General features: G+C 51.0%; 4 protein-coding genes across 5 annotated transcripts in view; 2 read left to right on the top strand and 2 right to left on the bottom strand.

The window, feature by feature from the left end:
• Positions 1-2,746, bottom strand: part of MAP2K4 (mitogen-activated protein kinase kinase 4) — a 62,105-nt gene extending 59,359 nt beyond the window's left edge. For both annotated transcript variants that reach the window (XM_063176127.1, XM_063176128.1), the window contains exon 1: positions 2,620-2,746. In XM_063176127.1, the coding sequence (XP_063032197.1) occupies positions 2,620-2,713 (94 nt within the window). In that variant the 5' untranslated portion in view covers positions 2,714-2,746. The remainder of the gene's footprint in view (positions 1-2,619) is intronic.
• Positions 2,747-8,206: 5,460 nt separating this feature from the next.
• Positions 8,207-13,053, top strand: TMEM220 (transmembrane protein 220). Its single transcript, XM_063175707.1, has 6 exons — positions 8,207-8,286; positions 8,391-8,420; positions 9,219-9,279; positions 10,363-10,486; positions 11,293-11,352; positions 12,373-13,053. Exons 1-6 carry the CDS (start codon positions 8,215-8,217, stop codon positions 12,503-12,505), a joined length of 480 nt encoding a protein of 159 aa, XP_063031777.1. The 5' UTR covers positions 8,207-8,214; the 3' UTR covers positions 12,506-13,053.
• Positions 13,054-13,605: 552 nt separating this feature from the next.
• ADPRM (ADP-ribose/CDP-alcohol diphosphatase, manganese dependent) lies at positions 13,606-15,923 on the bottom strand. The gene is made up of 3 exons (XM_063175708.1): positions 15,365-15,923; positions 14,783-14,899; positions 13,606-14,380 (listed from the first exon to the last, which is right to left on the bottom strand). Exons 1-3 carry the CDS (start codon positions 15,915-15,917, stop codon positions 14,094-14,096), a joined length of 957 nt encoding a protein of 318 aa, XP_063031778.1. The 5' UTR covers positions 15,918-15,923; the 3' UTR covers positions 13,606-14,093.
• Positions 15,924-16,194: 271 nt separating this feature from the next.
• Positions 16,195-20,230, top strand: LOC134428792 (protein SCO1 homolog, mitochondrial). The gene is made up of 5 exons (XM_063175776.1): positions 16,195-16,317; positions 17,228-17,425; positions 17,637-17,729; positions 17,843-17,958; positions 19,858-20,230. The coding sequence occupies exons 1-5, from the start codon at positions 16,287-16,289 to the stop codon at positions 19,984-19,986; spliced, it is 567 nt and encodes a 188-aa protein (XP_063031846.1). The 5' UTR covers positions 16,195-16,286; the 3' UTR covers positions 19,987-20,230.
• Positions 20,231-26,149: the final 5,919 nt, after the last annotated feature.

The following is a 26,149-nucleotide window of genomic DNA, read 5'->3' as shown; positions in this document are numbered from 1 at the left end:
AGAATAAGGGTGAATAATAACAAGGTCTAAAGCAACCCCTTGCTTGGTCATCAGGCTTGAGAGCCATGGCTGCACAGTGAGCCCAGCACAAGGGCAGTGTCCCTTCACTTCTGCATTGACACCTGGAGGACTTCAGCCTGTGTGAATCAAAAATCCTGTAGGATACAGAATTAAAACCAAAACTGGGTGGCCTGCAGAGACCTTCTGGATCTGCTGCCCTTGCCCTGGACATCAATTTCTCTGAAGACTCCTCCCCTGTACCACCATCCTCACAACTCTTCCCTGCTCCCAAGGCCTGACAGCTGACACTCCTTATAAAACTGCCAGCCTTGACACCAACACAGAAACCTCCTGCAAGGGACTCTCACCTCAGGTGAGCTTGCCCAAGCACATGGCCTCTGGGCAAGGTCTCCAAAAGCAACAGGCTGCTGTCCAGGGGAGCACTGTCACAGCCCTTTGGCACAGGAGTTCCACCCTCTCCAACTCCCACCTCCTTCAAAAAAGCAGTTGCACAAGCCAGGTCAGAGTGTTTGTGGCTGAAAATTAACTGCGCAAAACTTTTTTTTTTTTAAATATAATTACTTGTTTCCAGCTTAATGACTTCCCTGCTCCACCTTGCCATGCTGTTTAAGCCAATTAAATCGACACTGATGCAGTCCTACCTACTCTTCTCCCCACACAGCAATGCATTCCTGCACCTCCCTTGCTCCAGTGCCTGCCCAGCCCCACCACAAGCACAAGCTGGGCTTCCCAACTGCTCAACACTTTTGTGGGGGTTTTCTTTGTCCAGCTCGGCTTGCCTTGGCATCAACAGGAACTCGTGTTGTGGGCAAAGGCACTGTGCATCTTGGAGAGCAGCCAGAGCCGCCCAGCAGCCTGTACACCACCTGCAGCCACATGCAGCCCCTTCCCATCCCACCCAGGTGCTGTGGCAGCTCAGCTTCTCAGTTTCTTGCATGTTCCAGGAACATTCCAGTCACAGCAGCCTGCTGCTCCAGAGCCCAGCCAGGATCCCACACACAGCTCCTCCTGGGACACCTGAACACTCACCTGTTAGGGAAAGCCACCAGCACTTGGGCATCATCACACTAGCCCATGGTCCTGGATCCATATTTAAACAGCCACCCTAGCCAGCTACAGCAGAACCAAGTGCCCTTCTTCCAGTGGACACAGCATGCAGATGCTGCATCACCACAAGCTCATAGGGCATCACAGGTGCCAGGGTGCAAAACCAACTCTCAGCCTTGGAACATCCAGGTGATTCAGAGGAACAACTCAAATACGAGAAATGGGTCAGGTGGAAATACAATAGGCAACTCTGACAGTTTTAACTGCACTACAAGAAGGAAGCTTGTTCTTATTAAATCACAACTGTTTCAGCATATTATGGTAAAGTTTTTAATCCATGCATTTAATGCACAAAGCCTGGGATTCAGGTTTTTGAAAGATGCATAACACTACCTTGACAAGGCCCAAAAGGTACCCAATCCTTCGTGCAGAGGAAGCTACAAGGAGCCAAAATTCACCTTTTTACTCCAAATATACCAAGCTCTTCAGTTGAACCATCAGTTCTCTGCCCAAACAAGTCCCCACCAGTCTCAGCACAGTCCATACCAAGGCCAACACAGAATACAGCAAATAACAGTGACAAACATTATTTCACAACAGTACCCACACTTCTGTCACAGAGAGAGCAACCTTCCAGTTTCCCAAAACAGGGTAAACTGCTTCTTTAATATAACCATCACTGTATTTAATTTAAACAAACAAACAAACTAGCACTGTGCCACCTCAGCCTAATAAGGCCTAAAATCTTTTTCAAGCACAGAGTACATTTCAGTGCTTTAACTTTAAAGGAGAAACTCAAAGGGTTTGCTGAGGCCTTTCCGAAAAACAAATATCCACCGTTTTTGCAAGGCTGCTCAACCATCAACAAGTGCCGGTGGAAACCAACACGACCCGCCGCAGCACTGTAAATTTCCATCGGAACGGAACGAAACTGAATGAAACTGAACGGCAAGTTCGCGCTGAACTGATTCCACTTAGACGTTCGTCTCGAGAGAAGCCCAGAGCGGAGGCGGAGGGCCGGGCTGGCCGGGGCAGTGCCGCGGTGCCGCAGCCCCGGCCCGGCCGCCCCGCGGGGCTCCTGCGGGCACGGGCCGCCCCCAGCGCACTTGGCTCCGGCCGGCGCCCCCGGGGATGCTGCTGCTGCTGCTGCAGCCGCGGCCTGCACCGCTCACCCGAGCGGCCGCACAACCGTTCCCCGCCGGGAGAGGCCGGAGCCGCGTCCAGCCCGGCCTTTGTCCCGGCGGCCGGGGCCGAGCTCCGGGCAGGCCCTGCGCCCCGGCAGCCCCGGCGAGCAGGGCCAGGGCCGCGCTTCCTCCCGCCGAGCGCGCCGGGCGCGGCCAGGCCGCCAGCGGGGCAGGCCCGGAGCGCGGCCGCCGGGGTCGGGCCGAGCCGGGGCCGGGGATTCCCGCGGGCAGCGCCGCTGCACAGCCGCGGCCCAGCGCGGGGGGCGCGAACGGCAGCGCCCGGGGGTCCCCGCGGCCCGGGCAGGGCGAGACCTGCGGCGGCTCCGGCCCGGCACGGCCCCGCGCTGCCCGGGCCGGCGGTGCTTACCCTGCATGCTGCTGCTGCTGCTGCTGCCGGCGGCGCCCGGGCCGGGCCCGCTCCCGCTCCCCCCGGAGCCGCCGCTGGGGCTGGGAGTCGCCATTGTGCGCGGAGCGGGAGCAGCGGCGGCGGCGCTGCGCAGGGCCCTCCCCGGCAGGGCAGGACACACGGCCCCGCCGCCCGTCCGCCCCCGGCTGGGGCCGCGAAACCCCTCCCCGCCGGGGCCCCGCGCCTGCGGCACCGCTGCGGCGGGGCGGAGGCGGCGCTGCCTCCCGCGGGGGGACGGGGCATCCCCGGGCGGTGCTGCGGGTCCGCTCCCGCTCCCGCGGGCCGGGGGGCACCGCCCGCGGGGAACCCGCACCGCGCTCGGCCCCGCCAGCCCCTCGGCCGGCGGTGCCCGGACATCTGCTGGCCTGTCTCGCATCCCCGCAGCCGACCCCAGCAGCTTTAGAGCATTCCTCATCTTCACCCTGGGGTTAGAGCTTCTCCCACACAGGCAGCCCCTTGCAAACTTCTCCCGACTCCCTCGGGACCACAGGGCACAACTCCGTGCTGTGCTTCCCCGGACACCCAGGGCATCAGCCTCTTCCTGCCACCATCTGTCTGCCCTTCGTTTGCTTTCTTCTCTTGGTCGCTGCTGTTCATGCCAGCACATGGTTTCTGACCATTCCTCCACACTCCTAGTCATAGGGGCAGCACATGCTGGGAATTAGAGCAGTGAAATTGCTGCCTCAATTTTGCTGTGGTCCCTCTCCAGCCTGCTGCATGACATAGGGGAGTCCCTTCACCTAAAAGGAGGCCTTGTGTCCTCATCTTTGTAGTAGAAACAATACTGACCCCTTTTATGAATGGAGATGAGGCGAGGAAAGAGCTGGATTAGAAGAATGAGGACTCTTTCCCTGCTCTCCATTGCCCAGGTCACCATGGAGGTGATAATACAGCCCTGAACACACATTGGAAGTGCCTCCAGGAACCGCAAACCATCACCCTTTGTGTTCAGTCCTGACACAAAAAACACTCCCTTCCCTAGTTCCGTATCTTTGCTTTCTCTTCCCTGTTTTGCTTAAGCCTTCTGTTCTGCATTAACCCCTGAGGGCAGGTCTAGGGCTGGCATCTTGCAGGCTTTGATGCAGAAACCCAGTGCCTCCTGGCAAACACCAACTTCCACTTCTGCTGTGTGCCACCTACATGTGTTTGCTTATGATTAGCTAATGCCATACTTTTCCTTCACTGCAAATCTAGGAGGATCAACAATACCTGTTCTGACATGTTTGTGAAACCTTTCCTTAAAGACCTCCAGTGATGGGGATTATGCCATTCCCTAGCAATCTGTTCTGGCACACATCCTAACATGATCCAAAAGCCTAACTTCAGGGTTTTTTTTAAATTTCAAATCCTTTATATCCTGCCCTGATCACTATGGCCATAGCCTTCTTCAAAATGACCCCTTGGGCACTTGATGATGTGCAATGATGAACTGCAACATTTCTCTTCTTGTCCTTGCCTCAAGCCTTCTCTTCTACACATTACATCAATTCATTTCCTTCAGCCTTTCTCCATGTTTCCTGAGCCTCTCAGCTTCCTCACTGACCTCCTTGGATTTTTTTCCTCTGTCCCTCTGCATTTTTTGAAGTACAGTATCCCTAGCTAGGTATGCTATGCCAGCTTGCCTTGGAGGCTACAGCTCACATGCTCCAGGATGGTGTTTGCCTTTTCCATTGCTGGTGTTCAGTTTGCTCTCCAGTACACTGTAGAGTCTTCTTTTTTGGGGGAGCAGGAGTGTTTTTTGGGTTGCTGGGGTTTTTTTTTTTTTTTGAAAACTGCATCCACCCAGTTCCCTCACCTGAACCTATGTTGCTCACTGCTCATAAAAGTAATGCTGGGAGTTGTATCTGTTGAATATTGCCCTGTAGATTATACAGGCCATTTCTCCATCTGAATCATTTTGTCTTTGCTGTCCTCAACAATCTGGAGTAATTAGCAGATTTAATAAGGCGATCATGGGTGTTAATCATCTAGGCTGTTAACTGAAGTAATTAAAAAGATCTGGCATCAGAACGGACCCCTGCAAAAATCCTATGAATATGTCCTTCCATTTTGACAAACACTGATAATTAGCACTTGAGGTACAATGATCTCACCAGTTTTACACTCACCCTGCCCTTGTATCTTCTTAAGAAGGGGTCAGGACAGCCAATGTTAAAAACCTTCCTGAAGTCAATAGGTGTGACATCTGTTACTCATCACTTTACTCCTAAAACATTGTGCCACACCAGGACATGAGAGTGGTTTGTCTGCATTTTTTCCTGGTATGCCCTTCTCTCTGCACCCAGGACATCATCCTGGTTTATTCTGTACCATTTACATCATGCCCATATCTTATATTTCCCAACTATGTTATATGCATATATATTCATATAACTCTACATGAGCACAGCTATTATTTCAGTAGTCACTGGCCATCCCCACCAAGATGGATCTGTTCAGTTAGGCCATGGCTGGTGTATCTGGAGCAGTCCATACTCACTGCTCAGGGTAGCTATGACATACAGTGGCATTGTCATTTAACAACAAATATTACATATGAAACTCAACATTACAGGCTGTTCCCACCCAAAAATCAAATCTCCTTGAGGTACGTATCATGTTTCCCTGTCCTTCTGCATTACACACTTGGTGCACCCATGTCCTTGAGCAAAGACAATCTCTGGGATAGGTTTGCCTTTACTTCAAAAATGTGTCCTCTGAAGCTGTTCAATCAGGGAACACAGGGCTGCTCCCATTCTCAGGAAGGTGAGCCCCATCCTTCCCTGCTGCTGGCTCCTGACCCACCAGTTAAGGAAATAAACCCAGAGCCCTTTTGGCAATATCAGCTGTGCAACCATGCATTTATCTCCAGATGTCCCCATTGGAATTGCAGTCAGGGTTCTGCAGCCAGGAACTCACCAAAGGCCTTGAACCCTTCACCTGCCCACCCAGAGCCTTTTAATCACCTTTGATCCAATCTGTGACCATTCAGGACACAAGAATGAGGGCCATTATGAAATGGGTCACTGTGATGGGTGACTGTGGCTGTGGTGCAGTAAAACCTCTGGTAGAGGCTCCTGGGAAAATCCTGACTCTCAATATCACAGCTTGGCTGCAGGACCCATCCCTGCTGCCTCTGTTCTTTACAGGTGGAGTTGCCTCAGTGAAGATAAACTCGGGCTGCTCTGGGCTGAGTAGCAGATCCAGAGAGTCATAAAGAGAGAAGATGTTTTGTCTAATATCGAGGAACAAGTAGCTCAAGTTCCACTCAAGGATACTGAAGGTTCTTGGCCTCCCTCTCATGGGAGAAGTCAGTATTGCCTCCAGCCGACGCAGCCTGCTGTGTCCTGCAGCGGGTGCCGGAGGAAGTGCTCGCTCAGGATAGCTGGTAAAGCTTTAAAGGGAACAGCCCCGACCTTTTCTTTGCGATAAGCGCACCCAGCGCTGAAAGACGTTTTTATTTCTAAGACGTGTTACAGCCTGATTGCTTTTGAATCCCATTTAGCTCAACTGGCCAGAGCATGATGCTGACATGAAGGTTGTGGGTGTGATCCCTGTATGGGCCATCCACTCAAGAGCTGGACTCTGTGATCCTTATGGGTTCCTTCCAGCTCAGAATGTCCTGTGATTCTGTGAATTAGAGCAACAAAGAACACCACAGTTGCTAAACCAATCCCTCCTTCCAACCATATCCTCAGGAGAGACAGAGGGGCCTTTTGCCTTCCCTTGCTCTTGTGTCACTGAACTTTGGATTCAAGGATTGCCAAGCCTTCCATGCCATGCCTCCCAAGTGCCCATTAGAAGCTGCTTTCTGCCAGCCCAGCCCTCCCTTCCCCTCAGCAGAGTCCTGTCCCACACCACACAGGGCCCTGGATGTGTCTGCCCAGCTGTTCCTCTGCTTCCTTCCCAGTCTCCATCAGCTTCTCCCGTCTGCTCTCTCTCCCCTCCTGACTGTGCAGCCCATGAGATGTCAAGGAGCAGCCCAGCCATGACAGAAACTAGGTGGGCTGTGCAAATTTGCACAATAGCTTGTGATCAGACAAATTAAAGATCCAAAGATTCATCACAGATTAATTTTCACATTGAAGATCAGCTAGTATGGTTGGAAAAAATGGGCAGTGACTCATAATTTTGTTTCCCACACAAAGAACTGGTGTGCCTGAAAAGCTTGGCTGCTTTTATTTTCCTATCATATTATGCTAATAATTATTATGCTAATGAAAGTTATGCTCTTACATTCTTCTTACACTTTTATCAACACTGTTGCTTTTTAATCCATGACATTTTCATTTTCTAGCCTGAAATTACTTCCCCTCTGTTAGAAAATACATTCAAGAGCCTATCTTTGACCTGGAAACAAGGCATGAAGGTGATTTATTACTAGAGTTCTGCTTTTTTTTTGAGGTGAGGGATAGGGACTCTCACAAAGACAACTCTTGCTTCTCTGTGGCTTTAAATGCAGTAATTTCATCTCTTGTAACCTGCTCAAGGAAAGACTCAGTTAAAAATAAGATGAGAATGAATCCTCTCCACAAATGTGAGCATGTTTACATGTCCTCCACACAACAATTCAGCAAGACCTGATTCTGTTGGGTGCTGAGGGAACTGTATGAAATTGGTGGGAGACATGATCTCACAGAGGCTTGGTTTTGGTAAATATCACATTTCTAAAGGACCAACTTTCAATTCATCACTTATTATCACTTTTCATCATAAATAATCAGAGAACAATGGCACAATGCTATTCTTCTGAACAATATCCTTTTTGGTTCTCCAGACTTCACAAAATGACTGAATCTCTTGAACACAAAACTATTTCTGAACCATTACAAAAATCACAAAGTGGTTTGGGTTGGAAGCTGTTTTAAAACCCAACTCATTTAGCCTCCTGCCCTGGCAGGGACACCTCCCACTGTCCCAGGCTGCTCCAAGCCCTGTTCAACCTGGCCTTGGGCACTGCCAGGGATCCAGGGGCAGCCTCAGCTGCTCTGGGCACCCTGTGCCAGGGCCTGCCCATCCTTGAAATATTGCAGTGCTGCCCGAGATTGGGATCGGGGCCGGGATTGGGATCGGGATAGAGATGGGGATGGGGATGGGGATGGGGATGGGGATTGGGATCGGGATGGGGACGGTGATGGGGATCAGGGCCGCGATAGGATGGGGATGGGAATCGGGGATCAGGGCCGGGATGGGAATGAGGATGTTGATGGGGATCGGGGAATGGGGGTCGGGGATGGGGGTCGGGGCCGGGTTCGGAATCGGGACTGGGGCCGGGATGGGGATGGGAATTGGGGATGGGTATTGGGGTCGGGATCGGGATCAGTAGCAGGATCGGGAATCGGATCGGGAATCGGGGATGGGGATCGGGGCGAGGATCGGGATGGGGGATCGGGATCAGGGCGGGGATCGGGATAGGAATCGGGGATCGGGATGGGGGATCGGGATTGGGATGGGGGATCGGAATCGGGATCAGCCCCGGGATCGGGATCGGGATCGGGGCCGTGGCCCGCCCGCGTCCCGCCCTCTGTCCGTCCCTCTGTCCGTCCCTCTGTCCGTCCCTTCTGTCCCGCCCCGGCCATGGCGGCGCGGCTGTGGCGGCTCTGCAATCTCCTCATGGCCGCCTTCTTCGGGCTGGCGGCCGCCGTGCAGGTGAGGCCGGGGCTCCCCTCCCGTCCCCTCCGCTCCCCTCCGGCGGAGCGCGGCCCCGGCCAGGCCGGGGGCTGCGGGGTCTCAGTGCGCGCCTCCCGCTGCAGGTGAACGACCCCGACGCGGGGCTGTGGACGGTGAGTACGGGCCGCCCTTCCCTTCCCGTCCCCTTCGGCACCTCCTGCCCAGAGGTCCCAGCCCCGCTCCGCTGCGGCCCGTCCGATGCGGGGCTGCCGGAGGAAACGTCCCTGCTCCCAGATGAGGAGCGGGCAGCGCCGGGAAAGCGATGTCTGTACTGCAGCGACGGCTGGAATCCCACCGTGCTTCCAGGATCTGCCTTGTTTCACCCCAGATCTGGCCCTGCAGAGCATCGCTTGCCTGTGCAGAGCGCCCCGAGCCGCTCCCGCTGCTCCTGCCCCGCTGTGCCCGTGGCCCTGGGCTCGCCTTGGGTCTCCAGCGGGAGCCGCCGAGGAACGGGAGCGACCCCGCTCCGGTGCCCGCCCTGCCTCGGGCTCTGAGCATTGCCTGGGCTGGGCACTGCGGGTGACAGGGACAGACTGTGTGTGCGACAGGGGCTGCTGCGTGCCCTGCGGTGTGTGAGCCCCGCTGACAGCGGCACCAAAGGGGACAAAACGCCCCAGCGCGGGTGGAGGGTCTGGGGAGGGTCAGGATTCAGGGAAGGGGCTCTGCAGTGCTTGGTCAGTATTCTATAAGGCAGGAGCAAGGGCTGGCTGTGGGCTGATGGCCCGGGATTTTGGGTGGTGATGGTGAAGATGAGCACCAGCAATGCCATGGCATGCTGGAGGGCGAGGGACTGAGATGTGCTCTGTGCCTCTGACAAACTGTGCAAAGGGGAAAAGTGCTGCTGTGGCTGGGCACTTCTGCTTCCTGAGCTTGCTAAGTTTTAATACCGAGTAGATTTATGTCATTAACAGGTTGTCTACTTAGTGCCAGCTGCCCTGACACTGCTTGTCAGCATCAACCCTTCAATAACAGGTATGATACTGGTGTGCAAAACAGGCTCTGCTCAGATTTTGCCCTCAAAAGGTTTTGCTTTTTTTTTTCTTTTTAAATTGAGTCATAGATTAAAGTCAGGCTGTGTAGAAACACATCCTACTACCTTCTGAGGGCAAAAAGCTGCAGAACCTATTTCTAGAGAAGCTGGTCATTGCTTTAGTGCTGGTGGCTGCAGGTGAGGAGAGGAGCCCAGCAGAAAGCCCAGTTGCTGGGATGGACCTGCCTTTGCACCCCAATTCCAGCTTAAAGCCTTCTAGAACACCTGGGAGCATGCTCTGAACCTGGCTCTGTGCTGACCTTAGCAATTGACTTTGTTTCGTTGTTGTAAATCTGTTTTTGTTTATCTGCCTCGTGCAAAAGCAGCTGAGCTTTGCACAGTCCCATGAAAGTGCTAAAGGTCTTGTTCAGTGCCAGGTATTGCAGCTGCCCCACAGAGCCATGGGCAGGAACATTCAAAGGCTGTGTTTCCAAGGGTGTGTGTGGTGGGGCCAAGAGCAGTTCAGAGGATCATTCAGATGAGATTTGTTTCAAGTCTTCAGAACATAGTTAAGGTTTTTGTATTTAAGATTTTTGTATTTTAATTCAGTGGAAATAATTTTTAAAAAGCCATTTTATATACATAAAATATATTTATATAAAGTAACTGCATCTGTTCTGGATGAATACTTATGCTGAATAAACTAAAATCACACTTTAAAAAGAAAACCTTCAGGAGTGCATGGTATTTCACAAATTACACTATTTTACACTATTGCAGTCTCTTGGCATTCTGGCCACCTTAAGCACATAAAGTAGCAGCATTCCTAAGTTCAGAACTCATGAGTCTTGAATATTGCTGGGGAGGTTTTGGCTGTTCAATAGAATCTGCGTGTTAAACTCATAGTCAGGGTTTTCCTTGTGCCCAGATCTGTGGAAAATAAAGATTATAATAGCACAACTTCCGTAAAACTTCATGTTTATGTAAATTCACCAAGGGGTATTTGCCATTCAGGTCTGTGGAAGACCCAGATGGGTTTACTTCATTCTTCATGATAGTGGTTGACAGTCTGTTTTTTTCTGCAGACAATGGTGTTTGGAGGAATCTCTGTGACCTTCATTCTGCTGGCTGTGTTGTTGGGACCATTGCCTTGTCTTGCTCTTTGTTTGCTTATGCTCAAGGAAACATTTTTCATGAAGAGGAAGGCAGGTAAGCAGTGGGTTTTATGTGCCCCTGCCCAAATCCAACTCACCAGGCCATCTCCTCCTGGTGTCACCTTCCAAAACTTTATTTCCTGGGCTGTTGCAGTGAGAGCTGTTGGTCCAGAGGAATCAGACCAAAGAGGAGGGACCATAACGCTCCAAACCAGTGACTGCTTGGGCACAGGGAAGGGAACAGTCATTGCCTCCCTGATTGTGGCAGTTGGATTTACTTGTCTGGCTTTCAGACACCAGGGCACAAGTGCAGTGAAACAGCTTTGTGCTCTTTTCCTGGATCTGAAGGAGTGGTAATGTTTTAGGAACTCTTGAGGCGATACCAAATTCATGTTTATCTGGCATGGGCTGCTGAGTCCTCCAAGGGATGGAGGACAAGGGAGAATTTCTCACCTGGACATTGAGGTGTGTAAAAAGTAGGTGCTTGTAAAGTACTGAAGTGAAGCCCTGGCAGCTACTTCTGTACCTAATCACAGTCTGGAAAACTGGAATGTTGCTTTGCTCGGTTTCAATGAGAGAAATGTGCCTGCTTTGCCTGTGTTAATGAGAAAAATGTACTATGGAATATAAATCCAGCAGTAGAACAAAATGTGGAGGCAGGAATTTCTGCAGCTGTTTAGCTGTCATGTCGATTTGTAGATTTGTGGTGTGAAGCAAAGTTGCTCTTTGTAAATACCTTTATAATTCTAGTAACTACTCCAAAGGAGCAGCCACTACTGTTTTGGAGGCAAAATTTGTATTGTAGGAACATAAACATCTGTTTGTATTATTTTCTGATCTGTTTTTTGTTTGGCTTTTTAGAGAATTGTTTGGCCTGGTGATTATTACAATATGGATGAGTCTTTGCCGCAGTTCAGCAAAGTAAGTTTTATTTTCTCTTTTTTTATAATGCATTCCAATGTTCACATTTAGTGACTAGCTCCTTGAAAACACACAGCTGATTTTGGCAGCTTGTTTTGCTGTTTCATGTCACCCTCTGAACCTGCCAGGTGCCCAAGCAGTAGCAGCCTGGAGGATCTTGCACAGATAAATTTGGGTCAGGGGGGAATGTAAGGCTACATGAAGCACTTTTTTTGTCCCCCTGCCATCATAGGGGAATTTTCCCATTACTTAAGGTGCTTTATTTAATTCCAGCTAGTTTCTGTAGCCTGAGTTGTCTGAAAATTCTTTGTGCCTCTCCAGAAAAGACTGGTGATACATCCATAGGAGCCCCATTAAATTGGGCAAGGGCTCTCTGCTCTTCCCAGCTGCAGGCTGATGTGATTGTTATGTGGTGGCTGCAGCAGTGGGCAGGGACATCCTGGGCTGTCCCATCATGGTGTGGTCAGTGCTTGTCCCCTGTGCTGGCACTGCTGAGGCACCTCCAGTCCTGGGGTCTGGTTTGAGCACCTCACTTCAAAAAGGACTTTGAGGGACTAGAAGTGAAGGGAACAGAGTTGGGGAAGGGTCTGGAACACCAGGAGTCACCAGGGGAGCTGGGGTGGCTCAGTCTGCAGAAAAGGAGGCTCAGGGGGGAGCTTTTCAGTCTAAAACTCTCTGACAGGAGGGTGCAGCCTGGTAGGGGTGAGGCTCTGCTTCCAGGGAACAGTGACAGGACCAGTTGAAACAGCCTCAAGCTGTGCCAGGGGAGGCTGAGATTAGATTCTAGGGAAAATTCCTTCACTGAAAGAGAGGTCAGACATTGGCACAGGCTGCTCAGGGAGGTGGTGGAGTCACCATTCCTTGGAAGTGTTCACAAAAAAATCACTGGATGTGGCACTACTCTGTAGGGTTTGGTGGGTGTGGTGGTATGCAAAGTTGGACCTGATGATCGTGGAGGTCTTTTCCAGCCTCAGAGATTCAGTGATTTGAAGCAGCTCTGTTGGATTTGTTCTGTTACAGGAGTCCCCTGGGAGGAGCTCGTTTGGTTGCTGCAGTTGTTGTTGCCCTGTTCCCCTTTGTTTCGTGGCTGTACATTTATGTGAACAAAGACGTGCGAGAGTCTTGGCCAACACACTGCAAAACTGTGATTTAATGGGATGGGAGAAAGTCTGCAGTGACTATGCTGACCTTATTTGCCTTTGGTTTTGGTGCTTAATGAAAGGCGGGTGTCAGTTTGATAGCACCCAAGAATGCCTGGCTGCTTCCAGCAGTGCCAGCTGAGATTTGGTAAAATGTTGAGGAACACTGTCAAAGCTGAGTGGGGAATTTTTCTACAGAAACTATTCACCTTGCTGCTTCTTACATTTTCCAAACACCATTGATCTAATGTCTGTTCTGATGGTATATTCAGGATATCACTGTAGCCCTGGATTACTCTCCAATCACCTCATAGTTTGGGAAATCTATTCTGTAATGTAAGGAACAAATAGAGCAAATACTGTTTTAATAAATGACTATTTACAGCCATAGAACTTTCAATAATGTGCCTGGACAACCCATTTCAGACTTTTTGGAAAATTGAGCAGTCTGTATTTGTTCAGTGCTAAGATCACATGTAGAATATATCTGAAAAAATATTTTTACTATTAACTGAAAGTCACTGGTTTTACTGAATAATAAACATTACTTTTTATAAGAAAACTCAATGAAAGCCTCCATATCTTTTATTTTCTGGGAGATGCATATTCAAGCCTGCCACAGCGGATGTGGGCACTGTCCCAACTCTGCAGCTCACCTCATTTTTCTTGGAAAGCAGGACCCACACAGTAGCCCTGCAGCAGCAAGCATGTCCCACTGTTCATCCTGGAGAAAGAAGCACAGGTGGATAAAATGGACTCAGGATCTGGCTGGGACAGAGCCAGGACAGCTCCAGGTGTAACACACAACACTTTTATTTAGATGGGTGTCAGAGCTCACTCTCAGCACTGCTGCAGGTGATCCCAGCTGTGCACACACAGCACAGCCTGAGCCATCTGCAGCATTCCATGGTGCAGCACAGATGGTCTCAGCTTTCTCTGAGGATTACTTTAGTCTTTTAAAGCAAACTTGGAAGACTGAATTAGGCTACAGGCTGGATATATTCTGCCAGACATGAGACCTCACTGTAATGTTCACAGAAAATAAATAAATAGAGATGTGGATGGGCAGGTACAACTCTGCATGCTTTAATGCTCACTGAGAGAACAGCACTAGGGCTTTTTTGAGCAATATTTATTATATGGTTTGCATCTTTTCACAGTAGCAATCCAGTCTTAGAGAACAGCATTAGGGGCTTTTTTTGAGCAATATTTGTTATATGGTTTGCATCTTTTCACAGTAGCAATCCAGTCTTAGAGAACAGCATTAGGGGCTTTTTTTGAGCAATATTTGTTATATGGTTTACATCTTTTCACAGTAGCAATCCAGTCTGGATTGGGTGTTGGAATTCAACATTCTGCATTCCAGTATATTAATTTAAATAACTGTCCTTCTCTATTCTCCAAAAAGAAGTCAGGTGCTCTCTTACAGAAACACAGTTTCTAAAATTCTGTATCCAAGAGAAGAACGCCTGAGCTAAAGCAATAAGGATCAGCCATGCACAGCTTTCTAAAAGCAAACAGCTGAATCTCCAAAAATGGACATTTTTGTCCATTTTTTATCCAAGTCCTTCCTGCAGAAGAACAGTGTCTTTGCCTGGTGTTTCAGAAGTGCATAACTCTGTCAGGAATTCTGCCCCTTCCCTTCAGCACCATTTTATCTTCATAGACATGAACAGTTGCAAAGGCGTTGCTGTCGGGGGGGGTCTCGATGAGCCCCTCCAGGGTGAGGTGATGAACTCCGTGCAGGTCCCGGCAGTAGGCGCCGTCGTGCAGGTGCCCTGCGAGCACGCAGACCACACACCTGTGTGTGTGTATCACTGACAGGGCAGCCTCGTAATTCCAGGCCAGGCAAACCCCATTGGAAGCATAGGGATGGATGGGCACGTGAGCTGCAGTCCAGAGGGGAAGAAATAAAGAGAGTTAAGCTGTAATAAATCTGCCTCATTGATGGAAGTTCAGCCATCTCATTGAGTGTGGCATTTGTATTTTATGAAAAATCCCTTCACCCAGGATTTTCTCCTGGGAAGCTTAGAAGCCTCAGAGAAAAATTATGACAACAATTATCTAATTTGCTTCTCCTCTGTTTTGCTCATTTGAAATGTGTTTGGAGATTGTTTACCCACAGGTGGTTGTTTCGTTAGTTTCATGTGAATTGTTTTGACTTATTGGCCAATCAGGGCCAAGCTGTGTCAAAACTCTGGAAGGAGTCACGAGTTTTCATTATTATCCTGAATATATACTATCCTATAACCATTCTGATTGTCTATTTATCCCCCTCCATATCTACCTACCCATAACTATAACTTTTTCTTGGTTTTCATCAGAGAACTTGAGGACTTCATCAAACCAGTCCAGCTGGGCTTGGCTAAATCCTCCATTAAATGCTACAAAATTAGGTTCTTTGAGCCCTGCAATGAAGAAGAAGAAGGTTAGGCACAAATGCATACACCTCCCCTGGTTCCTCTATTTGCCTTATGCAAATCTGCTGATGGTTGGTTTACTCTCAGAACCTTTGGGGATTTTTGCACTTCCTGGATCAGAACTCCATCACCTTTGCAAAAAGAAGATTATTCGTTAGTGTTTTTGGGAGTTTGGGTCACAGTACCCAAACAGGGTTTCAACTGTTGGGTTTTCCCCCTGGCATGGGGCAGGGTGGGCACAACTCGGTGCCCTGCACCAGCCGCCTCCCCGGTACTGCAGGGCACAGAGCACAGCACCAGGCTACAGGGGAGCATCTCCTGGGCCCGCACTGACGGCAGGGAGTGGGCAGCAAAGAGGCACATCCTTGTGAGCCCCGGGCATCCCGCTGTCAGCACCGGCAGCTCCGGACAGCGAAGCTTCGGCCGCCCGCGCCCCTGCCAAGCCGGAGGTACCTTCGGGGTTGTTGAGATCATCGTTGGTGTTCTTCTCCCGCAGCACCCGCAGGGACTCCTGGTAGCGGGGGCTGCCGGGGTCCCTGCCCAGGGTGCTGGTGTCGTAGCTGTCGAGCACGACGAGGCGGAGCCGCGGGGCCAGGCTGCAGTGATACGCGTGGCACTCCCTGTCCGCGGGCCCGTCCGAGCCCCCCGCGGGCCGGCTGTACAGCCCGGTGTGCATCAGCCGCGCCCGGCTGAAGTTGTAGAGCTCGTGGTTGCCCCACGCGTGGTGCACGGGCACCGAGAGCTGCCCCAGCACCTCCAGCACCTGCTGCAAGGCGCTCTCGGCCTCGCCGCGCCGGGCGTTCTGCCCGTCGATGCTGTCGCCCAGCTGCAGCACGAAGTTTATGGGCGGGCTCTCGGCGGCCCACTCCCACACCGCCTCCCGCAGCAAGCGCAGGCTGTGCCGGTAGTAGCGCCGCCGGCAGCCGTAGAAGTCGTACCCGTCCTCCGCGTCGGCGAACTGGATGTCAGCGATGACCCCGAAGGCGAGGCGCGGCGCAGCCTGCATGGCGGCCTCGGGCGGGCCGGAAGGGGCGGCGCGGCCGGCGGGAACATGGCGGGGGCGGCGCGGCTGTGGCGGCTGCCGGCGGGCGCGGGGCTGTGGCCGCTGCCGGGCCCGGCCGTGCGGGGCTGGGCGGTGCTGCCCGTACCCCGCAGCCGCCCGCTGTCAGAGCTGCCGCCGGGCCGCGGGCCGCGGGCGGGCGCGCAGAAGCGGGTGAGTGAGTGAGGGAAGGACGGACGGAGGGAGCGCGGGCCGTGTCGGGCCGTGCCGTGCCGGGCCGTGCCCCGATCAGTCACCAACCCTTGTCCCCCGCAGCTCGTGTCGTGGCGGTCGCTGGCGGCCACCGTGGTGCTGGGCGGGGGGCTGCTGGCCGGCATGAAGCTGATGAAGCGGCAGAAGGAGGAGAGTGAGTGCGGGGTGCGGGAGGAATGCCGGGGTGTTGGATTGCTCTATTTCCCTTTTGTCCATGTATGATCCTGTGTGCTGGGGTCCATAGCTAGCCGGATTGGACACGATCAGCCCGTCCAGGCACGGATTCTTACACCGGGGATGGCGCGTTTCCTGTTCACATGAAGGGTTTGTTGGTTTTGCATTCACATGTATTTTACCTGCCTGGGCATCGTCACTGTACTGCTTTCCACACGGCCGCTCCATGCCTGGGTTTACGGAAGTGCCGCAGGAAAATTTCAAAAATTAAAAGCGATTAAAGGTTCAGCGTTTTAAAGTTCCTAGGATGGAATAGTCGTGTTTGGCCTGCCTGTGTTTATGGAAGTGCTGCAGAAAAAATTCAGAAATTAAAAGCGATTCAAGGTTCGGCATTTTAAAGCTCCTAGGTTGGAATAGTTGTGTTTGGCCGCACGCTGTGCCAGCCTGTGCAGCGCAGACACGGAGCTGGGTGTTGTGGGCTCGCCCATGAGCTTTGCCCTCTCCTGCAGCTACTGCCCACACATTTCCTTTTTATGCATTTACAGTTGAAAACAGAGATATTGCAGCTTTTAGGGTATTGTTCAGCTTTCAACGGATGCTGGTTTTGCAGTTTCACAGCAGGCCAGGTAACTTGTCTTTATATTTTCCATTTTTAAACAAAAATGCATTTGGGTAACAATGAAAGATAATATATTGTTTCAAAGGAATTTAGTGATATATTTCATTTTGTACAAAAGGAACACTTTCTGGAAGGCATGTGCATGTTGGGTGTCTGCATGACAGGCATTGGTGGATCTTGACATGACCCTTAGCAGTGTCTGACTCAGCTTGCCTGGGAAGCATTGTGCTTTGTGGCATGGCTGTGTTTGATTCCCACTTGTGTTTTGTAGAACTGGAAAAGGAACGGAACCGAGGCATTGGGAAGCCACTGCTGGGAGGGCCCTTCTCCCTCGTCAGCCACGAGGGACAGCCCAGGACCAGCAAGGACTACATTGGCCAGTGGGTGCTGATCTACTTTGGCTTCACTCACTGCCCTGACATCTGCCCTGATGAGCTGGAGAAAATGATTGCAGTGGTAGATGAAATTGGTAAGGGAGTTCAGGGTCTGGAAGCACAGACACAGAGCACTGCATCTCATGGCACTTGCTTCCTTCACAAATTACATAAATAAAACTGCACAAAATGTTTTAGTCATTGTGGTGGGCTTGGATTGATGTTACATGGCTATGAGCTTGTTTGAAGGAAGATGAGAGATGATACCTGGTTTTCTAAAATAAATAATAACTGTTAACATCACAGATCGAATTCCATCTTTGCCTAATCTGACCCCACTCTTCATCACCATCGATCCTGAGAGGGACAACCAAGAAGCCATTGCCAGATATGTCAAAGGTATTCCTGCTTTCTTCCTCTGTGTCTCATAGCATGTAGTACAGAGCACTAAAAAGGAGCCTCTTGAAGGGATTCTTTTCACCAAAATGTGTAAATGTCTTCTTTCTATCTAGAATTTTCTCCTAAGCTGGTGGGATTGACTGGTAGCAAGGCACAGATTGACCAAGTGGCTAAAGCATACCGTGTGTACTACAGCGAAGGGCCCAAGGATGAGGACAACGATTACATAGTGAGTAAAAGCAGCCTTTGCTTACTGAAAGACTGGATAAGAGCAGCATGAGCATTTTAAAACCAGCTATTGGATCTTTACTGAAGTCCCATGTGCAGTGATATGTTCACCTGTCAGAAGCACAATGCCCTCCTACAAGCTCAGCCCCTTACCAAAGTGTGTTCTAAACAAGCCCAGAAGTGCAGACAGTAGCACAGGGACTAACAAGCCTGGCAATGGTTGGATTTCTTTCTGATCTGTAACATTTGACTGCCTCTTTCCCTACGTGTGCCAAAGTTGCTGTGATTTCTCATTTCTAATGCAGCTGAACTCAGAGCACGGTTGTATTTCAGTCCTGAGCAGTCATGGCTTCCAGAGCCAGAACTCTGTGTCTTTGCTGAGAAAGATGTTGTCACGATTAGGTGCTGACAGCACTCGTAGCGTCATTAAATAAATTTGCGGTGGAATTAATTTTGATATAAATCAAATTTTGATATAAATCCGGGATGTGCCTGGGTGAGGCTGCTTCAGTGCGCCTGCAGGGGGCGCGCCTGTCCCGCATGTCCCTGTATCCCTCTGCCAGTCCCGATCCCAAATCCCAATCCCACATTTCCCTGTATTCCACTGCCAGTCCCGATCCCAAATCCCAATCCCACATTTCCCTGTATCCCTCTGCCAGTCCCGATCCCAAATCCCAATCCCACATTTCCCTGTATTCCACTGCCAGTCCCGATCCCAAATCCCAATCCTGCATTTCCCTGTATCCACTGCCAGTCCCGATCCCAAATCCCAATCCCACATTTCCCTGTATCCCTCTGCCTGCCCCGATCCCAAATCCCAATCCCACATTTCCCTGTATCCCTCTGCCAGTCCCGATCCCAAATCCCAATCCCACATTTCCCCGTATTCCACTGCCAGTCCCGATCCCAAATCCCAATCCCACATTTCCCTGTATCCCTCTGCCTGCCCCGATCCCAAATCCCAATCCCACATTTCCCTGTATTCCACTGCCAGTCCCGATCCCAAATCCCAATCCCACATTTCCCTGTATCCACTGCCAGTCCCGATCCCAAATCCCAATCCCACATTTCCCTGTATTCCACTGCCAGTCCCGATCCCAAATCCCAATCCCGCATTTCCCTGTATTCCACTGCCAGTCCCGATCCCAAATCCCAATCCCACATTTCCCTGTATTCCACTGCCAGTCCCGATCCCAAATCCCAATCCCGCATTTCCCTGTATTCCACTGCCAGTCCCGATCCCAAATCCCAATCCTGCATTTCCCTGTATTCCACTGCCAGTCCCGATCCCAAATCCCAATCCCTCATTTCCCTGTATTCCTCTGCCAGTCCCGATCCCAAATCCCAATCCCGCATTTCCCTGTATTCCACTGCCAGTCCCGATCCCAAATCCCAATCCCGCATTTCCCTGTATCCCTCTGCCTGCCCCGATCCCAAATCCCAATCCCACATTTCCCTGTATCCCTCTGCCTGCCCCGATCCCAAATCCCAATCCCGCATTTCCCTGTATCCCTCTGCCAGTCCCGATCCCAAATCCCAATCCCACATTTCCCTGTATCCACTGCCAGTCCCGATCCCAAATCCCAATCCCACATTTCCCTGTATTCCACTGCCAGTCCCGATCCCAAATCCCAATCCCGCATTTCCCTGTATCCACTGCCAGTCCCGATCCCAAATCCCAATCCCGCATTTCCCTGTATCCACTGCCAGTCCCGATCCCAAATCCCAATCCCACATTTCCCTGTATTCCACTGCCAGTCCCGATCCCAAATCCCAATCCTGCATTTCCCTGTAGCCCCGCTCCTGATCCCACATTTCCCTGTATCCCACTGCCTGCCCTGATCCCAATCCCTGATTTCGCCTCTGAGCTGGTGTTCTGTGCTGTTGTGCTCTCCTGCAGGTGGATCACACAATAATCATGTACCTCCTTGGCCCTGATGGTGACTTTGTGGACTACTATGGCCAGAATAAGAAGAGTGCTGAGATTTCATCTTCTATTGCTGCACACATGAGAAAATACAGATCCTAAAGCAGGCGGTCCTCAAAGATTGCTGTGAATGTCACCTGTGGGTTTGGCTGTGATTGGACACTGGAGTTAAAGCAGAAGCACACAAGTGTAACATCCCATCAAGCAGGTCTCCTTCCAAATAAGAAAGGTTATCCTTGTTTCTGCAAATTCCCATTACCAAAAATCTCTACGGAGCCTTCCCCATGGATACAATTTCCAACAAGATCTTGGGTACAGAATAAAATTTGAGACTTCTCTGAAATAATGCTGGGAGCAAATGATGGAAAGCACTTTTTACTTGAAAAGAATGTGTGTGTTGCTGGGAAAATACTGCTGGTAAAAAAAAAATTGCTGGTCTGGCAAGGACAGTAGCCACTGAAGGAGCATTGTTTGATGCAAAGCCATTGCTGAATGGGGCCATGGCATTCTCAGAGGAGCTCTGCCCTCTGGTTTCTCTGCACTGTTTTGCCTTCCAGGAGAGGCAGCTGCCCTATTAGAAGCAGGGGAGCCTTAAGAGTGCTTCTTTATCCAGGTTAAGAAGGTGAAGAGCACTGAAAGCACCAGCTGCTGCCACATGGGACCAGCCCTGTAGCAAGCCTGTTCTTTTCATCTGAATGCAGAAATGAAATGTATTTTTCTGGTGGTTTTTCCAGGTGAACACTGTTCACTTATAAGGAAAAGAGAATTGGGATGCAAATAGCTTTTTCTTCTGGTGCAGATGATGGTGTGTGTAGTTGCTCTGCTTGGGCTAGGGGAAGTGGGGAGGGTGAAGGGGGGCTGTGTCCATGCACAGGGCTTGCAATCAGATACATTTTATGCAGTGCAGCATTTGAAAATAAAGATTGATTTGTATAAGAAATATATCTTTTTGTTTCCTTAGGTTTGACTAAAATGTCATCAGAACTTTGTATCCTGGTCAAACTTCATATTCTTGCTCTGCTTTCCTCTTTTTTAGAAAGCAGTATTTATTTCTAGTCATGCACATCAGGAGCTGAATGTGCTTTTTTAAGCTGAACCTCAGAGAAGGGCCCACAGGAGACAAACCAGAGCAGTTCTTGGTGTGAGTTCCAGAGGGTCTTGGACTGAGCACAGATGTTCCTGCAGGTAGCACTGGTGTTCTCCTGAGTGTGGGGTTGGAAGAGAACGTTCCCATCCAAGGGAAGGTGCAAAGCCTATAGAAAAATTCTGTCATTGCAAAATTGTGAAAACCATTAAATTTCGCCTGTTTCAGAGCAGTGACATCTCTCATGCATTTTTACATTTATTGCATACTTGCTCTCTTCCATGGGTTTTACCTTCAGGTCTGTATTTATTTGATTCCTTGTGATTTATTTTTGTTTGTGGAGTCCTCAGGGCCCATCTCTGCCCCATCTCTTACCAACCTGTGGCTGTGCCCTGCACAACAGCCTTTGTGTGCCCTTCTCAAGGTCTCTGCTGTCACATCAGGCTTGTATTTTAAATATTGCAGCAGTTTTTTAGGGCCAAATACCTTTTCTGCACAGAGGACAGTCTGGACAACCATGATTGTATGAAGCAATGGTAAGTAAAAATAAAACAAATCAGTTAGAAGCACCTGCTCAGAAGAAAGAATTGGTGTTACAGCAGAGCCAAGTTAAAGCAGAATTTGGACAAGGCAAACCTCTGTCCTGAGGCTTTGCAAAATCAGCACATGACCTGGGAAGAGTCACCTGTTACACTGATTTCTCTAAAGCTCATTTGCAGCTGACCACGGAAACAAATACAGGATTCCTGGCTTCTCCCAAATGTTTTGGCAGCTCTGTTGTGTCCTTTACCTTGTTTTTCTGTGCCCTGAAAGGCAGAACCAGCTGACCCAGGAAGATTATGGCAGACTGGGGGGAGTGTGGCCAAGGCCCAGGAAGATTTCAGATGGAGTGACACGTCCCTTGCCTCATGGCAGTGGGAGCAACTGATGTCCTGCTTTTTTCAGCCTCCCAATTTGACCTTGCCCATCACTTTTCCCTTGGCTTTTCCATGGGGAAACTTTCTTTGGAAGTGAGGAGTTCTATTTTTATTGTTGTGGTTGGTTGTGGGGTTTTGTTTTTCTGTGACATTTGTTTTTTTTTTTTCTTTATTTGAAGTTTTGTTGGTTTATTAACAACCAAAAAGTGTTGTTTACACAACTGTTAGGATTTCCCTGCCCTGTTCAGTGGCAGCAGGGAGCACACATGTGTTTTCTGTGTGTTTAGGAGGCCCAAGGGTTGTGCTAAGTGCTCACTGGGAGGAGGCAGAATTGGTCAGGGAGGGGAAGGGAATGTGCTGGGGATTCTTGGAGATGCTCTGTCAGTGGATATTCAGTATTTTTCTGGTCCAGTATTAGAAATTAAGCAAACTGCACTCATGGTACCCAAATTCCCTGTATCCCCAGGAGCAGTGCCCAGCCCACAGGGAGGGAGCTCAGCTCTGGCAGGGAAGGTTTGTGACAGGGCTCCTCTCCTGGGGCTGAGCAGGGCCAGGCGGGTGTCTGGAAGCTGCCTCAGGTGACAGGTTTCATTTGGGACGCTGCACCAGTGCAGGTTTCATTTGGGAAGCAGATTTGTCAGGGCCTGGGGCTGTGCGTGGTGAACCTGTGTTCCCCAAGGCCAGCAGGGACTCCTGGGTACCCCAGGGACAGGAGGAGGGCAGGGCACAGTCCTGGCAGAGGCCAAACCAGAGCTCTGCTCTGTGTGCTCACACAGACCTGGCCTGGCAATGCCAGTGGAAAACAGCATCTCCTCTGAGGGGCTGCTGCCATCCCAGCCTGGGGACCAGTGACAAGATGTCTGAGGAATGAGGATTGGCTCCATTTGTCTTCCCAAGGAAGGCAGCACATTCCTCATGTGCTGCCAGCATAGCCCATGGAGGAGCTCAGCTGATGAGTGACACTTAAGCCACACGAGGGAAGCTTGGCTGCTTTAGGAGTGTTCTCAGCACCAGCACAGGCAGAATCAGGGCCTGAAGAGGTGCAGAGACTGTGACCCTGAACAACTGCAAAAGCTGTGCATTGCATTTTCAGTCCAGATCATGGAAAGACACAGATAAGAAGGGCTCTCACTGAAAATGTGTTGCATTTTCAGTCCAGATGATGGAAAGACTCAGATAAGAAGGACTCTCAGGAGTTCTGCAGTCCAACCTCCTGCTGCAGCCACCCAGAGCCTCTTCATCCTTGTTCACAGCCTGAGGAAGAAAGCAAGCCTTCCTCATCTCCACCTTGGGTCAAGGTCATTTGTGGATGGAGTTGCTGTTGCTCTTTCTCCCCTTCTGCAGTGTTTTTGAAGATATCTACATTTTCTGAGCCTTTTCTCACTTGGTCAGACTTGCCTGGTCCCAGGACCGACCTGGCATTCCTAAAATGTGCTTCCACCAGCCCCCAGCCAGGATCTGGGACAAATGAAGGCTCTCACATGGTTTTCAGTGAACTGCAGGATGGAGCTGGGGGCTGAGAATTGAGTTGGGCTCTTCACCACCTCTGTAAATCTGTGTGTTTTCAGCCAGGTAGAACAAGCACAGAGAGTGGAGTCAGAGCTGGGAACGGCCTGCCCTGATGTGCTGAGGTTGCTGATTGCAGCCAAGGCTTTCCAGCCCTGCTGCTGAAGCAGTGCTCTCACCTGGAGCCTCCAGGAGCTGTGGCTCCAGCAGTGTGTGCTGGGGCTGCTCAGGAGCTCCCCAGCCTCGGGGCAGGGAGGCTGTGCTCAGTGAAGCAGATGTGCTGGTCTGTGCTACATGTGGTGTCCATTTTTAGTCCTTACTTTAGACATGACTGACGAGTCCCTCTTTTACTGGACTGCTTTTAGGCTTGGTGGCCTAAAAGCAAAGGCAAAAAGCTGACTAATTGCCTCCTAGAGGAGAATTTTAAAGTTTGTTTTGGTTCAATTGGAAACTGATGTTTTTAAAGGAAGATATACTGGCAGTGGAGTGTCTAGCCCCTGACTCCTAGCAGCTCTACATCAGTTGTGCATGTTGCTGTGAAGAGCTGTGCTTGGGAGACCTGGGCAGGAATGATTGCACCTGTCTCTGTGCTAGAGCCAAATCATTCCATGTTTTAAGCTGTGCATTACTAGTTTAATAAAGCAGGTTCCTTCAGCGTGCCAGGGAACTTACTCAGCTGCAGCTTACAAAACCTTCTTGTTCTCCCAAAGTTCTTAGTGCAAAAATAGATAGACACCAACCAGTAAATCCACCTTTAATTTGCAGGGGTATATTGAGCTATGAGTGTGCCCTTTTCTGAATGAAGGGCAGCAGTAAAAGCTCCCTGGCAGGCCCAGGATGGGATGAGAGACCCTTGCAAGGCAATGTGGCTTGTGGTGACAGCACCCTTGTGACCTTCACCTCAGGCCAGCTCTGTGTGTGCAGTGATGCGGGCAGCACAGAGCAGCAGATGTACCTGCAGCTGCCGTGGGTCGTTGCTCAGTGCCACTTGTTTTCCTGCACTCTCTTCCCTCCTGGATGCCTGAACCAGCCAGAGAAAACCAGGAGAGGCTCTCACTGCCTGAGGGTTCTCTTTGCTCTGCTTGCACAGCTGGCTGTGGGGACTTAGCCAGCAGTGTGGCCAAGAAGGGCAACAAGAGCTGTGTCTGCAGCAGCCATGGTGTGGCCAGCAGGACCAGGAGAGTGACCACCCCAGAGCTGTGTCTGCAGCAGCCATGGTGTGGCCAGCAGGACCAGGAGAGTGACCACCCCAGAGCTGTGTCTGCGGCAGCCATGGTGTGACCAGCAGGACCAGGAGAGTGATCACCCCCTGTGCTGGCACTGCTGAGGCTCCTGAGTGCTCTGTCCAGCTCTGGATCCCTCATAACAATGAAGACATGGAGGGGCTGGAGTGTGTCCAGAGAAGGGGATGGAGCTGGGGAAGGGTATGGAGCTCCAGGAGGGGCTGAGGGAGCTGGGAAAGGGCTCAGCCTGGAGAACAGGAGGCTCAGGGGAGACCTTGTGGCTCTGCACAACTCCTGACTGGAGGGGACAGCCGGGATGCTTGGGCTCTGCTCCCAGGGAACAGGGACAGGAGGAGAGGGAACGGCCTCAGGCTGGGCACCAGGAGGAAATTCTTCTCTGAAAGGGTGGTCAAACACTAGAAGAAGCTGCCCAGGGAGGTTTGGAGTCCCCATCCCTGGAGGTGTCCAAGGAAGAGCTGGATATGGCACTCAGTGCTCTGGGCTGGGTGACAAGGTGGGCACTGGTCAGAAGTGGACTTGATCTTGGAGGTCTTTTCCAACCCCAATGATTGTGTGAGTGAGGTCCAGTCTGTCCAGTCCTCTTGCCCTGAGCATGCCTGGGAGCAGGAAATGTCCTTTCTGCATTACAGTGGCAATCTGGTATCAGGACAAAGCCCAGCCTGCTCACTGGCCTGGTGTGCCTCAGCTTTGTGCTTGCAGCACATCCCCTGTGCTGAGTTCAAAGGGCCGATCACAAGGGATGTGTGCTAAAATAAGCTTTTCCTCATCCCCCGGGCTTAGGGGGATTCTAGGAATTCATGGTTCATGAGATATGTGGCTGTGGTGTCCATTTTTAGTGACCTTAAATGAAATTAAGGGCAACATGAAACATGTTTTTCAGAACGCCAGGGACAGTGACTGTGCTGCAAGCCCACAGGCTCAGCTCCCCTCGGGCCAACACAAACAGGGTCAGCCCCTGTCCCAAAGGGGTGACATCCCCTGTGCTGCGGCTGCAGCTGCAGGTGCCCCAGGGTGCTCCAGCTCAGAGTGGGGCTGTGGGAGGTGGCAGGAGCTGTTTGGGGAGGGTGGAGGGGGCTTCTGGCTTCACACAAGGCTTGTGGGCTTCGTTCTGCTGAGGGAAGGCTGGTCCTGCAGCCTTGGGTGATGTCCATGCAGGGCAGAGAGCAAACAGGGCTTGCTAAACAGTGACAGATGACCTGAACAGCCAGAATGGCTCGGGATGGAGGAGACCCTTCCTCTCCTGCGCCAGGAGCTCACTGCAGCTGTGTGTGAAGGCTCCCTCTGTTCTGCCAAGTGCTGCCCTGCTAGCCATTGCTGGCTGCTCTGTACCAACAAAACAGTGTGTTTGGGACTGGGAGACCTTCATCTAAAGCCCACTTTCTCAGTATCCTTCTGTGGGAATTGCCATCACACATGTCTGAGAACCTCCTTAGCATGGTGTGATGGGGCTTCTGCAGCTCCTCTTGGCAGCAAGGGCAGTGAATGCTGTGGGCAGCCAAAGCTGTATTCAAAGC

The sequence above is a fragment of the Melospiza melodia genome, chromosome 24, assembly GCF_035770615.1.
Source record: "Melospiza melodia melodia isolate bMelMel2 chromosome 24, bMelMel2.pri, whole genome shotgun sequence".
Classification (NCBI taxonomy): Eukaryota; Metazoa; Chordata; class Aves; order Passeriformes; family Passerellidae; genus Melospiza; species Melospiza melodia.
The sequence above is the reverse complement of the archived record's forward strand: the minus strand, read 5'-3'. Positions and strand labels throughout refer to the sequence as shown.

Excerpts from the sequence above, each read along its gene's own strand:
- TMEM220 (XM_063175707.1), top strand. The coding sequence starts at position 8,215 with ATGGCGGCGCGGCTGTGGCGGCTCTGCAATCTCCTCATGGCCGCCTTC. Across the intron at positions 8,421-9,218 it reads CCGACGCGGGGCTGTGGACG|GTTGTCTACTTAGTGCCAGC; the intron begins GTGAGTACGGGC and ends TGTCATTAACAG. Across the intron at positions 10,487-11,292 it reads TTTCATGAAGAGGAAGGCAG|AGAATTGTTTGGCCTGGTGA; the intron begins GTAAGCAGTGGG and ends TTGGCTTTTTAG.
- ADPRM (XM_063175708.1), bottom strand. The coding sequence starts at position 15,917 with ATGCAGGCTGCGCCGCGCCTCGCCTTCGGGGTCATCGCTGACATCCAG. Across the intron at positions 14,900-15,364 it reads TGATCTCAACAACCCCGAAG|GGCTCAAAGAACCTAATTTT; the intron begins GTACCTCCGGCT and ends TCTTCATTGCAG. Across the intron at positions 14,381-14,782 it reads AGAAAAAGTTATAGTTATGG|CTCACGTGCCCATCCATCCC; the intron begins GTAGGTAGATAT and ends TCTGGACTGCAG.
- LOC134428792 (XM_063175776.1), top strand. The coding sequence starts at position 16,287 with ATGAAGCTGATGAAGCGGCAGAAGGAGGAGA. Across the intron at positions 16,318-17,227 it reads GAAGCGGCAGAAGGAGGAGA|AACTGGAAAAGGAACGGAAC; the intron begins GTGAGTGCGGGG and ends TGTGTTTTGTAG. Across the intron at positions 17,959-19,857 it reads ATGAGGACAACGATTACATA|GTGGATCACACAATAATCAT; the intron begins GTGAGTAAAAGC and ends GCTCTCCTGCAG.